At 43.9% G+C, this 15010-nt stretch overlaps 1 protein-coding gene across 5 annotated transcripts in view; it reads left to right on the top strand.

Moving 5' to 3' along the window:
• Window positions 1-15010, top strand: part of ETV1 (ETS variant transcription factor 1) — a 79724-nt gene that overhangs the window by 46109 nt on the left and 18605 nt on the right. For all 5 annotated transcript variants that reach the window (XM_074195399.1, XM_074195400.1, XM_074195402.1 and 2 more), the window contains one exon: window positions 3380-3627. In XM_074195399.1, coding sequence (XP_074051500.1) covers window positions 3380-3627 — 248 coding nt within the window. The remainder of the gene's footprint in view (window positions 1-3379; window positions 3628-15010) is intronic.

Raw genomic sequence — 15010 nt, 5'->3', positions numbered from 1 at the left:
CATTTCCTTTCTCCAAGCCCAGCCCCCTGTGCTTGCAAGTCAATTTAATTCAGTAACATTACTAAGCTTCTTCCTACATTCTGGGGAGATGGAGACTGGGCTTACAGAGACTGAGAATAGCCCAGGCCTGCCCTCGGGACATTTACTCTCATTCCAGTACATCATGGTGGAGTCTGGAGATAGAGAAATAAATGGTGTTCCTGTGGTCTCCACCGTCTAGCTTGTCTCTTGTTCCACCATCTAGCTTGTTTCTTGGTGGCCTCCCTACCTGAGATGTCTATACATTGATGGAGCCCAGGATAACTGCCAGATTCTTTGGCCTAGAAATTCCTCAGCCTTCAATCCCATGATAAACTTCTCTGGATGGAGCAGGACCATCTCTTGGATAGCCTTCGGACTGGCCCGTCCTGGAAGGGATCATCTTAGACCTTGATTAGACAGGGCAGGTTTTGGATGCACTGGACTCAGATTTAGGAAGACTGAATTCAAATTCTGCTTTCAGGGACTTCCTTGAGAGACAGTGAACATCATGGCGAGTCACTGGAAATTGCCTTAGAGTTGGAACCAGATGGCTAGGATTCAAAGCTCATGTGTAATCTGTGTGACCCTGTGCAAGTCACTTATCTCTGACTATCTCAGTTTCCCTATATGAAAAATAGGGATAAGAATAGCACCTACCTCTTAGGTGTATTGTGAGGAACAATGAGTTTTTTTATATAAAATGAGCAATTACTATCATCATCATCAATGATTATTACAAAGAATTTTCATTAGGGACTCTGAGTTCTTCAGCCAAAAGGAACCTTAGATTCACCTTATAAAGGGTAAAATGGGATTCAGGGAGGGTCAGTAACTTGTCTAGGGACATATAGGAAGCTCTGGGTCTTGAATCCAGGCCCTGTGACTCCATCTCCAGAGTGTTTTCCATTTTATTCCAGTGATATTCACGGTCTTTGTTACCTCACACAAGTCTTTTGCGTTTCTGTTTTCCCCCTTTTCCCATCTCTAAAATGGGCATTATGAGAAGCATTAACTGCCCCGAGACTGTTGTAAACCATAAAATGTGATCTAAATCGGAATACTGAGAATAGCCTGCACTGCAGGAGAACCTATTTATGAAACGGTTTGCTGAGCAAGCTTCTAGTTAATATTTAAGTTACCTCAGCGACAGCCTCTTTGCCAAGTTCATTTTAGTATCTCTCCTTGAAATGGAGTATTTGAGACTAGGAACAGCCGGCCCGGAACCACCAGGGTCGACGCAGGGTCCTTTCCCTCGGCCCCCTCCCTGTGTGTGGAGGCCGGCACCAGCTGCCAAACCTGGAGGCCGGATGTCTCCTTGGAGGCGCTCTTGGGAGAGCCAGGGCCAGAAAGTGACAACCTTTCAGGTGCAAATGGCAAAGAGGCCCTGGAATCAGCCCCTCTGCTAGGAGATCTGTCCCCAAGCAGGCACCCTACCTGACTCTGGGAATGCTCAGTGACCTGCCAGCCAGCACCCTGCTTCCTTTCTTTGGGCCAGTAGCCTGGCACGTTTCCCCAGGCCTGTGGTGCTGTCCAGAGCTGGAGCTCTGCCTGGCCTGCTTGTACTCCCCAGCTGACTGAGGAGTGCAGGACCAGGCCTGTGCTTGCATTGTACAGTTAGGCTTGTTCAAGGACCTGAGGGCCCCTGTCCTTTTCTCTGGAGACAGCATCTTGAGAACCCAGAACTTCATCTGTAACAGAATACATGTATATCAGGTGGAGAAATAGTCCCTAGAGGGCCAATGTGAATCACTTCTTGCAAAATACAGATTCTGTAAAAATCATTCCTTACAAACATGACCATTCCCTCCCTCTGAGGCTTCACCACTAAACTGGGGTTCTCCTTTAACTCTTGCAGTTTTCTCATGCTTTTCTTCACAGTTCTTTATAATTCCATCATCTGTTGGGGGCCAATGAAATAAAAGATCAGGGAAGTTGAGAGCGTGTTACTAAGCCCAACTCTGGGGGATGTATTGGATTGTTTTTCTTAGATTTGGGGAACATTTTCAGCCCTCTTATGGCTGGGCAGCTGGAATGAAGTGGCAAGAAGGAATTCCCTTCTGAACACAGATTCCCTAGCCTGGTCCTTTCTTGGCTTTTCTTAGATTTCCATTTGACTTGCTGGGGGTCATCATACTTGCTTTTGAAATAAATAGTCTCAAGTGTGTTTTAGCAGACACTTGTTCAGTTTAAATGTCTTCATTCTAACGGTGGACCTGTCTTGTTTTTTAAACTACTTGGGAACGTTTCCAGTCACTTGCAGGTTATTTTGCAAGCAGCATTTTGTTGTATTGGGAGCACTGACAAGGAAGACAAATAAAATAAATGAAGCAGTTCTCTGCTAAGAGACTCGTCTTTTTGGTTTTTAGCTTTAATTCAATTTTCTAAATTAATAAAAACCTATTTTTTTCTCCTTTTCACCTTTCCTCACCACTGGGGGGGAGGGAACCAAAACAAGACAAAATAAGAACAAAACCTTTGTTACAAATGTGAGTAAAGTCAAGCAAATGGATTCCTACAAGGGTAATGTCCAAACATAGCTGTCTCAGTACATCCCAAGGCCTTCACCTCCCAGGCAGCAGAGTTTGGGTAGCTCATTTCCTTCATCATTGATCTTTAGCAGGCCAATTGTTTATAGCCCTATATCTTTTCCAGATCGTTTCCCTTTCTATTGCTAGTAGTTTCCATTGAAGTCAATGAATATTTATCAAAAGCCTACTATGTGTTGACAAGTGTGTTAGATGATAGAGCTGTAAAGACTAAAATAAAAAAATTGAGCCCTGCCTTCGAGGAGCATTCTCTCTGCCATGGGAGGCAGCACATGCACTGATAAAGAAAAACACCAGATAGAGGAAGACCTAGGTAAGGCTTGCCACAGTCAGGAAGGACAGCCCTATCATGGCGGCCCTTAAGTTGAGTTGAGCAGACCTAGAGATTCCAAGAGGCAGAGGTGAGGAGTGAAAGAATTCCAGGCATGGGGTCCAGCCTGCACAACGTTCCCACTTAGAAATAGGAAGCAGAGTATCCTGAATGGTGAAGGTTATTTTGAATTTACTTTGTGTATACCTTGTAATATTTTGCTTTTCTCCATGAATGCTGTTTCCCCAGTGAATTGGAAACTCCTCAAGGGTTTTTGTATCCCCAACATCTCACACATTACCTGATCCTCAGAAGGTACTTAACAAATTAAATAGACTTGAGTTTGTTCATTGGTCATTTTCCCTTGTTGTGGTTGCTTCCTGCTTGGGGAGAATCATGATGTTTATGGAATTGATCCCAGGTCTTCAGCACCGTCTTAGACAAATGCATACCTGAATCCAGTGCCCAGTGGTCTGTCAGGGTTTTCTACCTTTTGTCCTAGATTTCGACGCCAGCTTTCTGAGCCTTGTAATTCCTTTCCACCTTTGCCTACGATGCCGAGGGAAGGACGTCCAATGTACCAACGCCAGATGTCTGAGCCAAACATCCCCTTCCCACCCCAAGGTTTTAAGCAGGAGTACCACGATCCAGTTTATGAACACACCACCCTGGTGGGCAGTGCGGCCAACCCCAACTTCCCCCCACCTCTGATGATTAAACAGGAACCTAGAGACTTTGCCTATGACTCAGGTAAGCTGCTCTTTTTTTTTTTTTTCTTGACAGTCCATGAATAATCATCACTTCCATAAAGACCATTGGTCATGGCCATTGTTGATTATTGTGTTTTTCCTATGTACATAGCTGGGATATAAAATGTTCTACCAATTTGACACTTTCTAAACCATGGAATTGTAGAATCACAAAAGAATTTCAAGTTCAACCAGTCTACTACTTTCTTTACACATTTGAGCAAATTGAAGCCCAAAGATGGATAACTTGCCCAGGTCACACAGATAGTAGGTGGTAGCAGCAGGATTCAAACCCGGGTGCCTCGTGCCAAAGCTCTTGGTCTTTGCAGCACCCCTCACAGCTTCTCACACTTCAGGAGAGCCATGACTTTATCACTGTGAGGTATTTTCTCCATTGATGCAGACTGTAGCCCTTCTATTCCAAATGGCCCCAAAGTTCTCCCTTGTTGGCCAATCTTGTTAATCACCTTCCTGGAATACAGTTCAGCAGGTTGTCAGATGAGAAATACTCAGGGTGTCATGGGGCCTGCATCTGAATTTTTTCAGCTTGATGACACCTTAAAAATGAATACCACTGTATAGAACCTGGAGTATCACCCCTGAGACAGTATGTGGGGGTCAGAGGGCACTTGTTTTAAAAATCCAAAGTGATCAGTTAGTATGATTCAGCTCCATAATAAAAGTGTGACCTTGACTCAGTCATCTTCTCTTTGGAAGCCTCATTTTGCTCATCTGTAAAATGAAGATGATAGTACTTGCTCTGATGTGACAAGAAGAGAAGAGTGATTTTCAAGGGGGATCCAAAGGGCAGATTTTGTGGTTATGTGTTGTAATTTTGGGTGCTTCTCTTATCTTCCCATTGAAACAACTTAGTGTTGATTGCAGCCCAAGGACTTTCTTAGGACTCTAGAATGTGTTTCTGATAAAGGTTGTGTTGAAGTAGTGTCCAGAAATGAAACTAAGTAATCCTTACCAAAGTCAAAAAAAAATCTACCTTTAAGTGATGGTTAAAGAGTCATGATGTTGGTGATAATGTATGTATATTCTTACACATGGATACATGCCTACACACATGCACACATACATGGACATTGCAGTTATGTATGTGTGTACATGTTTATAGATCAACCTTCGAGGTTCTGAACCCAAAGCATGCTGGTAGGTCAGCATAATCTTTTCTCTGTTTCTATATTCATATACCCTGCCCAGATCGTATGATCCAGATCACTGTTTCATAAATATTGGTTGTTGGGAGGTTAGTTGCCTTTCCTGCCCTGGTTCATTCTTTTGCATTTCACTTCCTCCTAATCTCTCCCTCTTAGTAGCCACCTTTTCCTTCAAAGTCTAGCTCAAATGTCATTTCCTCCATGAATCCTTTGGGAATTTCCTCTACTTGTTAATGGTCTCCCTCACCTTAATGTAGACATCTCATTTCTCTGCCTCTGCTTCCTGAGGGGTTTGGCATCATTTGGTTGGATCTTGTATCACCAGTGCCTACCATACTGTATTATTGCAGAAGTATCTATTATTCAAAGTATCTATTGAACTGCATTGAATCAGACAGCATGAGATTTCATTGATCAAGCCTTAGTTTTCTCATCTGTAAAAGAGAACATTTGAACTAGAAGTCCTCTTAAGGCTTGTCTAGCTCAAAATCTATAGTTGTGTTCCTCATGTTGTCTCTCTCAGCTTTTATCACTAAACTGACCTCACACCTTTGGAGAATCACTTATCCCGGACGGGCCCCATCTCATAAATTGATCAATCAGTCAATAAAAAAATGTTTAAGTACTTGTTACATCTCAAACAAGGTCCTAGGATACCAGTAATAAAAAATGAAACAATCCTTACATGATGGGACTCCACTCTAATGGTGAGATTTCATTCATTCATTCATTCATTCATTCATTCATCCATCCATTCATTTGTGTACACATCCATATAGTTTTTCATATATATATATATATATACATACATACATATATTCAAGCACATATATAGTTAATAAATCAACTTTATGTGAAGTCATTAAATGTAAGATCATTTGGAAATGAATAATATTAGGAATAACCATACATGTCTTCTTTGCTTGCAACACGGGAAGTTTACTAGTGACAGGATGCTTAGCCTGAAAAGCCAAAGGGAGAAATCCCAGCTTCCTTTCCCCAGGATTATCTGGTTTAAGTTTATCTGATCAAGGTATAGAAGGAGAGACAGAGTCCACACTGAAGCAGTCCCTTGGGTGTCTTTTATGGGGAAGAAAAATAAAATTGTATTAACTTTTGTATGTAGAATTTCTAGAGGATTTTCAATTTACTATTGACTTGAATGCCTCCTCAATCTCTCCTTACTTATGGCCTTATGGAATCATCCTTTATGGGTCAGATGCAGAAGGGACCTCAGTGGTTTTCTTATTCAACGAATATCCAAACAAGATTAGTCTCTACAAATCAGTCACCACCCAATTTCTTCTTGCAGACATGCCATGACAGGAAATGCTACTACTATTTCTGGGAAGTTCATACTACTTTCTCATTGTTAGACAGGTTGAATCTGTTAGGTCACCAGTCTGGACCAAAGAAAAAGAGGCCTTAAATGTTGACTGAAATAACCAGGAAGGAATTGCAGAGAATCCTAGGAGTCAGGGTGGAAAGGCAATCCTCAGGCCATCTAACTCAATCCTTTATTTGACCCTTGAGGTTATTGGAAGCCAGAGCTGGGCAAACTCTTGAAACAAAAAAGTGGTTAGAGACAGAGCTAAGATTGCAATCCAGGTTCTCCAACTCCAGACTCATCTCCAAACCCAACATCAGGCCCTCAGGTAGGGAAGGGCTTTGGGAAGTTGGCCTCCTATTTGGTAAATATAAGAACTCAACTTTGGGAGCTTACCAATGCCAGAGCAGCTGGTTCTAAATTAGGTATCTTTGTGTGTGTGTGTGTGTGTGTGTGTGTGTGTGTGTGTGTGTGTGTGTGTGTGTGTGTGTGTGTGTGTGTGTGTGTGTGTGTGTGTGTGTAAGAGAGAGAGAGAGAGAGAGAGAGAGAGAGAGAGAGACCTTCAGCAATGTAGTGAAACTCTCAGAATCACATTTTTAAAATACATTAAAATTATATTTAAAGGAAACTAATTAAAGTAAAATTATCAAAATAATAATAATAATAATGAAAATAATATCAAGGTCATTGACTCCAGATAATCTTTCTTTGGATTGATTCTGGCTTCTTAGGAGGGACCATGACTTCACCCCTGGACACTCCCCTTGGCCTCTTGCAAGGACCATTACACAGATTCCTTTTAGCACCACAATTATAAAGTCATGTCTTTTGAAGGCAAAAAAAAATTTAAGTGTAGTAATGGTGCAGCTCGGGGTTATGAAAAATTAATCTGTGGGTATCGAAATGTATTTTACCGGCCACAGAATTGCTGCATTTAAGTTGACACATCTGTATATGCCATAAAATTGCCGTCAACAACTGTGATCCACAGATATTTTGTCTTGTTGCCATCTGTTCTCTAGAAATAATCATTTTTTTCCATCCTGGCTGAGAGTACATTAAATAACCCCTTAGGAAGCCCGATGGATTTCTCACAGAAGCCTTGCCTCCCTTTTTCACCTATTGATGTTGAGCAAATAGCAATGGAAATCTCTCAGTGTAGGGTTTCAGGGACATAGCAAAAGGACCTGGTAAGCAGTAGAAAAAGAGGATCATGTGGTCTATGTGGCCAGTGATGAAAGGGGTTCTAGAACTCCTTGTACCTCTAGTTTTCAAGTCTACCAGGTCATGGAAACATAAAGAGCTTGGGAAAAGGCAAAGAACAATGATGGTACCACATAGACTTTGCTCTGCCTGGGAAGAGGGCAAGTAGCCCAATGAGTTAGCTTGTTTATGAAACCAATGCTGTTTCAACTGTAGAATAGTTACGATAGTGAGAAAAATGCCATATTAATGACCAACAAGCTTGGTCTCCATAAGAGAGGGAGAATAATAGTTTCCCAATTATGGAAGCTAAGCTAGCAAGCCAGCAACCATCATCATGCTCCCTGGCCACTGGAGATACAAAGAAAGACATAGGACACTTCCTGTCCTCAATGAACTTACGATCTAATTAGGAGACGGCATCCAAACAACTAAGGTTGAACAGGATACTCAGGAGAAACTGAGATGACCTCCTAGAGACAATCCTAAGATGGAGAAGGTCTGGGAAAGACTTAGTGCAGAAGAAGATGGGTTTGTGGTGAGACTTGAGGGAGGTCAGAAAAGGTACGAGAAAGAGATGAGGGAACGTAAAAATTGGGGGAAATGGTCAACATTAGGAGATGGAGTCTTGTGTGTGAGGAGGCTGGTGTTCCTGAGTCATAGAAAGGTGTTTCTGTGTTCTGGGCATCTCCTGCTCATTCTCAGGCCCCTTTGCTGTGTCATCCTCTGTCCTCACTGCTTCTCTTGGGGTTTGAGCCCTGTGTCTTCACTCTTTAAAGTTCCATCCTGATAACTTGATCAACTGCCATGGATCATCTCATCTGGGCTCTTCATCTCTCCATCTTCAGACTCTCCTGAATTCCAGGCCCTGCCATCAGTTACCTGTTCAGCATTTAAAGCAGGATGTCCCATAGGGTCCTCAAACTGGCTTCTCCAAACAAAATTCAGTATCTTTTCCTCTCTTCCAAATGGCTCTCTCCTTTTGGGGCACATCACTATTCTCCTAGTAACCCAGGTGGACCAATTCAGTGGTTCCCCTGACCCTCTTTGCCTCCTCTTTGTCCAGTCAGTCTACCAGTGGCCATCTCCCACCTCTCTAGCATCTCTCATCTCTGGCCTTGCTTCTCAAACAAGGACTAACCTTACGGTGGACTCACATAATCTTTCACCTGTATCAGCCTCCACTAGGGTCTTTCTTCCTCAAACCTCTACCCAGCTCCACTCCCTTCTGTCAGAGAAATTGGCCTGGACTCTGGCTCCCTTCTGCCTCTAGGGTCACATGCACACAAGCCCTTCAGGGCCTGCCTCCCTTTTGCCCTGCCAAACTGGATGATCTATAGTTTTGTTCCACCTACTGTTTCCCACATAGAGTGTTTTATGTCCAATCTCTGCCCTCCTAGCCTCGAACGTTCTCAGTTCAACCCTAACTCTGCCTTTCTTTAACCTCCCCCTCCCATTCCAGTAGTAACTGGACATCCTTACCTGCAATTATTCTGTAGAGTTCTTGCGTTTTCTTGGAGTCACACCGCATCTCCCTTTGTGGTCCTCACTGGTTTGAGGCATTAGAGTCTCAGGGTCATCTGGGTAGTGAGAGGGACCCTTGGCTCTCTGTTGGGAGGGGAAGGATTCAGACTTCTGCTCTGGTGGTCCAGTCTGGGGAAGGGTGGGGTCATCGGAGCAGGGCCCTAGGTAGACTTGAGGGTGAGATGGGGAGAAGCGATGAGAAGAGAGACAGGTGTTGGGAAGGAAGGTAGGAGGGTGCTGAGGGAAATTTTCCCTAACCTGTTTGCCTAGCATCAAGTCTATTTGCATTCATCAGTCAACCAAGAGACTCTGGATTCTGACACACACAGTAGGAGCTTAGCAAATGGGAGCTTCTGAATTGATTGATGAGCATGAAAGAGCTTTGCAAACCTTGGAGCTGTAAAAACATGTCCTGTTCCTTGGAACATAACGGGTGGACGCCAGAACAAGATTTATTTCCTCCCTTCCATGAAATCGCATAAATGTACCACATGAGAGTGATTTATGTGTTTATAGACAATGAGTCAGACTAACAGGGAACTAAAATTATCTCTTGAGTTTGCATAATTTGTTAAAAAAAAATCTCACCCCATCCAGAAACTGGAAGCCAGTTTCAGTCAGGTAAATAATTGTAGTTTAGGCGTTTTTAGGCATATTAGACTCTTCTTGACCCCTTTGGGCATTTTCTAGGCAGAGACACTGGCCTGACTTGCTATTTCTTTCCCCAACTCATTTTATAAATATGGAACTAAGGACTTTCCCAGGGTCACATAGCTAGTGTCTGAGGCGGGGTTTGAACTCAGATCTGTCCACTGAGCCACCTAGCTGCCCTAGGTAAATAACAGGACCATAGAGTGGCAGGAGGTAGGGCTGAAAGCTAGCTTCTTTTCCAGATCAGAAATCTGAGGCCAGAAGAATGACCCAGATGACACAGAATATGAAGAGTAGGACTGAGATTCAAACCCTGGCCTCTGCCCTCAAATCCAGTTGCTTGTTCTCCTTGTGGGGAAGGTTCTACATCAACTGGCCAAGCAACTAGGCTCCTTTGAAAACCTTGTCCTTATTTCTCTGCTCTAAGAGAAAAGTCTTTCTCAGTAGCAATGGCAGGTTTATGATGAAACTTGGGAGACATAATAGGCAAACTGCCAATAGCTGCCTTTCAAGATGGAAGCCAACAGAGGGGAGCGGTGGCACAGCCAGTCTCCTTCCTTGTTTGCCCATCAATCCAAACTCAATCAGAGGCATTCACTCTGCTGCTTCCCTGTGGGCCTCTCCCTGAACTTCCTTATTTCCATGCATTATGTTGAGCCTGGTCTAGGATAGGAGATCACCTTGGCAATTAGAAAGTGGGGGTGGGAGTCACCGTTATGTTAGGTGGCAAAGATATGAGAACAGCTTTTTGTGTGGTGGTTTTTTTACATGTGGTTTTTATTTTTTAACCATCTTCACTTGCTCATTTGATGGATAGGGTTCTTTTCTCATATTTTCATTTAAATATTTGGGGTAAAAGAGTAAATGCTAATCAAAGGCATTGGGTCTAGTTCAGATGGGGTCATCTCTTCAAGATTCACCTATGGAAGAGTTTTAGGATAATCCTTTTGAAGACAGACCTATTTGATTTTGTCTTTGTAACCCCAATATCCAAAACACAATAGGTCTACAGTCCCCTCCAAATGGGAGGGACTTCCCAGTGGCAAATGAGTGAGGACAGAGAGGAAACTGAGGTTTCATTGAGAGTTTTTTGTTGAATTGAAATGGATTTTTTTTTTTCTGCACTAGAAATTCTAGTCTTATGAGCTCTGTGTCTTTCCCCTGTTATCATGCCTACTGGGGGTTCCTTATGAGGATCACTCCCTGCTTCATTCATTCCCAGTTCAGTCAAGGTCTGTTGAATCTATTGACTCTTCAGTGAAGGACTGTAGATTTAGAGTTGGAAGGGCTTTTCTAGGCCACAAGATCCAGCCCCTTCTTTTTACAGATGAAGAAACTGAGTCTGAAAAAAGTTATGTTCCAAGTCATATAGGAAATAAAGGGAAGATTTGTAGTTTGCTCCTGAGTTCTCTGGCACCCCAGCCAAGTAGGGGTCTCATTATTTTGTAATGGGTCATTCTTCTGGACTACTCACCCCCCCCCAACCCTTCTTAGCCTGTCTTCTATTGGGCATGTCCAGTGTTGTCCCTATTCTTCTTGGAGTCTATTCCTGAGGGAAGAAACCCCTTCACCCTCCATTCTGTCTTGAGATCTGTTCCATCTTGGCCCTGTCGTTCACCCTGATTCTACCAATGATCGCACACAAAAATGTCTGTAGAGAAAGAACCAGAAGGTGGGTCAGCTGTGAGGGTCTCCCTTCTTTCTGACACTCCCCGAACTCTCTAACACAAGGCTGTCCAAAGTCCAGCCTCTGGCTCCTCCTTCTTCTGATGGCAGGATCATGGCAGGAGTCTCACTTCTTTCCCCATCCGAACCTTGTAGCCTACAAACAATTGGGGGAGAGAGTCCTGGTCTTCCACTCCCATTCCTGCTCACTCTCTCAGCCTTGTACTGAGAGGTTTCCAGCTCCAGGTCAGGGGCTACCCCTCTCTTCTGGTCAGCAGAGTGTCCCTTTCAGAAATGTGCCCTGCCTCTTTATCAGTCCCCTGGGCCATATGTGCTCTCCCTATTTGTCCCAGAGCAGATCTGGGCAGCTAGGCCATCTCCTGCCTTTCTAAGAAATGCTTCAGTCCCTCCGACATCTCCCATTACAGTAAGTGGCCGGGCCCACTGATTCGATTTGAGCATTGGGACCCCGATCTGGATTGACTCTCGGTGCATTACCCCAGGCCCGATGGACAGGGGCTGCCTTGAAGTCTGCAATGGGCAGCTGAAGGCTGCCTAAGACGGATTGCACTCTGGGCCCCCCTCCCGAGCCCCCCTCCTGGGCTCAGAAAACACAGCTGCCCATGAATGGAGGCAGCTCTGCCTGACGGTTCATTCATAAAATGGAGTCTGAAGGGGAAGGGAAAAGCAACATCCTACCCACTGGGGAGCCGGAATGTCCATTTATCCAGAGCTGGAGGGTGTAGGGTTTCATCGGTGGCTGCCTCCTCTCATTGGTGCAGCCTGCCTGGAACCTGAGCCGCTGCCTGGCCTTGCTGGCCCCCGATGTGGAGTGAATGAGAAACATCAACAGGAACTGGTCGGTCTGAATTCCATTCAAATATGTCACCCCAGCCTCCTCACAGAATTGGGCCAGCGTGGGTCTTAGGGCCAGGAAAGGGGGTGGGGGCAGGGAGGGGTGACTGAGGAGGAGGCCAGAGGCTGCGCGCCTGTGATTCTGTCTGTTTGCCTGCTTGGGACTGAGCAAAAAAACCCTAGACTGTAGACATGTCCCTGGGCTTCAGAGAAAACCGTGATGTTTCCCAAATCCTGTATCATTCTTGGAAGTATTTGGTGACCTGGGGTATGGAGGGAAGGGAGGGGGCTCGAATCCTGATCCCAGCCTGCTGTCTCATCATAGTGGAGGAATCCTTGGGGGACAGATCTCCCTCACTGTGTTGTACAGTGCTAAAACAAACTGCTTAGCAACGAACCATTTTCTCAGTGTCCTTATTTGTAGAATGTGGTGGCTCTGAGATCCCGTCCAGCTCTCTACCTAGAGTGTTTGGTTGGGATAGTGCACTAGTTTTGGGAGCAAATCTCTCAATATTTACCCTGAAAATTTTCCAAGAACCTGCTTTTGCCCAGTGAAGTGAATACTAATTATTGCTAATTATCATTTTTTATTAGAATGTGAATCGTGGCGGGCGGGTGAGCGTGAGTCTGTCTCCTTATGTGCATCTAGTTTATGGAGTGGACTCATTACAAAGAGAACTCAAGCAACATCCACATCTACTCACACATACATGTCTGTATTTTACAAATTTTATATAAATATATGGATGTCAACTTATGCATGCAACAGATATATATACTATCTTTAACACATACATGCTAAACAAACAGTGTATACATATTTTACATAGAATGTATGAGGATAAATGCATCTTTTATTGTGAGTATATACATAGACATATATGACTAAATAAGATATATATACTATATACACCGAATTTATGAGTAGATATAGCTTGTATCTGCACATATGTGAGTTTATTATACTTATATCAGTACATATACCATGTAACATGTCATAAATACACACAACAGATGAGTAGATATGCATCATTTATATGGGAGTTTATAGGATATATTTCACATGCATATGTGCTATTTAATAAAGCATATATTCACAGAATTTCAGATATGTCTCCATCTGTCCTGTGTAAGTGTAGTACATATCCATGTAAATATATATGACACATGCACCATGCATGTACTATGTCATGCCCTCTTACTATCTATGCATCATTTATATGGGAGTTTATAGATATGTGAGAAAATATAATATCCATACTATATCATATATACATACCCACACACATTGCAATAAATAGGACGTCATGCACACAAACATAGAATTTAGATCTGTAAATAAGTATCCTTTATGTGTATAGATTATACATAGAAAATACACTTAGATATGCACACACCTATAAATACAAGGGTGAAAGATAAGCCTTATAAAGTGCAAAACCAGTGGACACACACACACACACACACACACACACACACACACACACACACACACATTCCCACCTCCACAGCCCTGTTTTGTCCATGAACCAGAGAGCTCTGTCAGGGAAGTGCAGTGGGGCCGCCTTCCTGGGCAGCAGGGGGCCAGGTTGACTGGACTGCCCTCACACCCTGCCCCCTCAGGGTGATATCACTCTGGTCACCACTGGTCATTCTGGTTTCCCCAGAATGGTCTATAGGAGACAAGTGGCCATTCTACTCTCTGACCCTTTGTGAAAAGACCATGGTGGAATTCCCATTTGTCTAGCATCCTTTTTGCCGATGTGTGGTAGGAATTGGATCAGCGTCACTATATGGCCAATAGTCAACATCTCCAGTAATCAGAATAGTTCAGATTGTCGTACAGCATTAAATTTGTAACCCCGATGTCAGACGTGAGGTCATATAATCCCTACATGGGTAGGGGCAAGAGAGTCATAGGAAGGAAAAAGGCCCCACTGAGCCCTGGCTCCCCGGGATCCTGCAGCTGGGTGAGCCTGTGAGACCTTCTCCACAGAGAAGGAATTACCGTTGGCCAGATAACAAAGTTATGTTTATTAGGGTTATTAATGTTGAAAGCAGATAGAATGGTGGAGATGAATGTGCTTGAGATTGAGGCAAGGCAGAGCGCAGGAGAGGAGAAACAGAGCTGGAGGCTTTTGGTGTGATTTAACAAACTGGGAACCTCTCGATGGCAGCCCGGCCCGGAGCCGTGGAGGGTGAAAGATAAGCCTTAAACAAACAAGCACAAGCCCCTCAGACACGGTTTTCATAAACTGATTTTTGTTGGCTCAAACATTGATTGTTAATCATTTCTTGTATTTTTCCACCAAATCCTTGTGAGATGCACAAGGCGCTAAGACATTTCCCTTTCTGGCTACAATTTTCTTACATTTTCTATCCTTCCATCTTGGTTAACTTTGGACTGGAGAGCATCAGGGACCTATGGCACTGCACACCTGGGCAATGCTACAGATGCCATCCAACACCACTCAGGGGCTCCTGGTAGGGGGCTAGTGTGATGTCGAGGGAGCAGAGAGGGGCTTTGGGGTGGGGCAGCAGGGGACAAAGTGAGATCTGAGTTCCAGTCTTACCTTTGCTGACTAGCAGCTGAGCAGTCCAGGGCCACTCAGTTTACATCCAGTGTCCTCATCTAGGAAACTAGAATATCACCAGTAAAATGGTAATCCCTAATTTCAATGAGATAATAGAGACATGCTTTGTAGCCTTTAAAACTCCCAGCCTCTGATTTGTGCCAGGCAGCCCAGGGGGACCCTGGTCCTGGGTGGGGGCTGAGCTAGAGGGGAGGACTGCTTACAGCATGGATTCCTGACTTGGAATCTACATACTTTAAAAAAAAAATATTGTTTAATCATTTTTCAGTTGAATCTGATTCCACGTGACCTGTTCGGTGTTTTCTTGGTGAAGTTACTGGAGTGGTTTACCATTTAGTTCTCCCATTCATTTTACAGATGAGGAAACTGAGGGAAGGGAAGCAGGGTTAAGTGACTTAC

Source organism: Macrotis lagotis, chromosome 7 (genome assembly GCF_037893015.1).
Source record: "Macrotis lagotis isolate mMagLag1 chromosome 7, bilby.v1.9.chrom.fasta, whole genome shotgun sequence".
Lineage (NCBI taxonomy): Eukaryota > Metazoa > Chordata > Mammalia > Peramelemorphia > Peramelidae > Macrotis > Macrotis lagotis.
The sequence above is the reverse complement of the archived record's forward strand: the minus strand, read 5'-3'. Positions and strand labels throughout refer to the sequence as shown.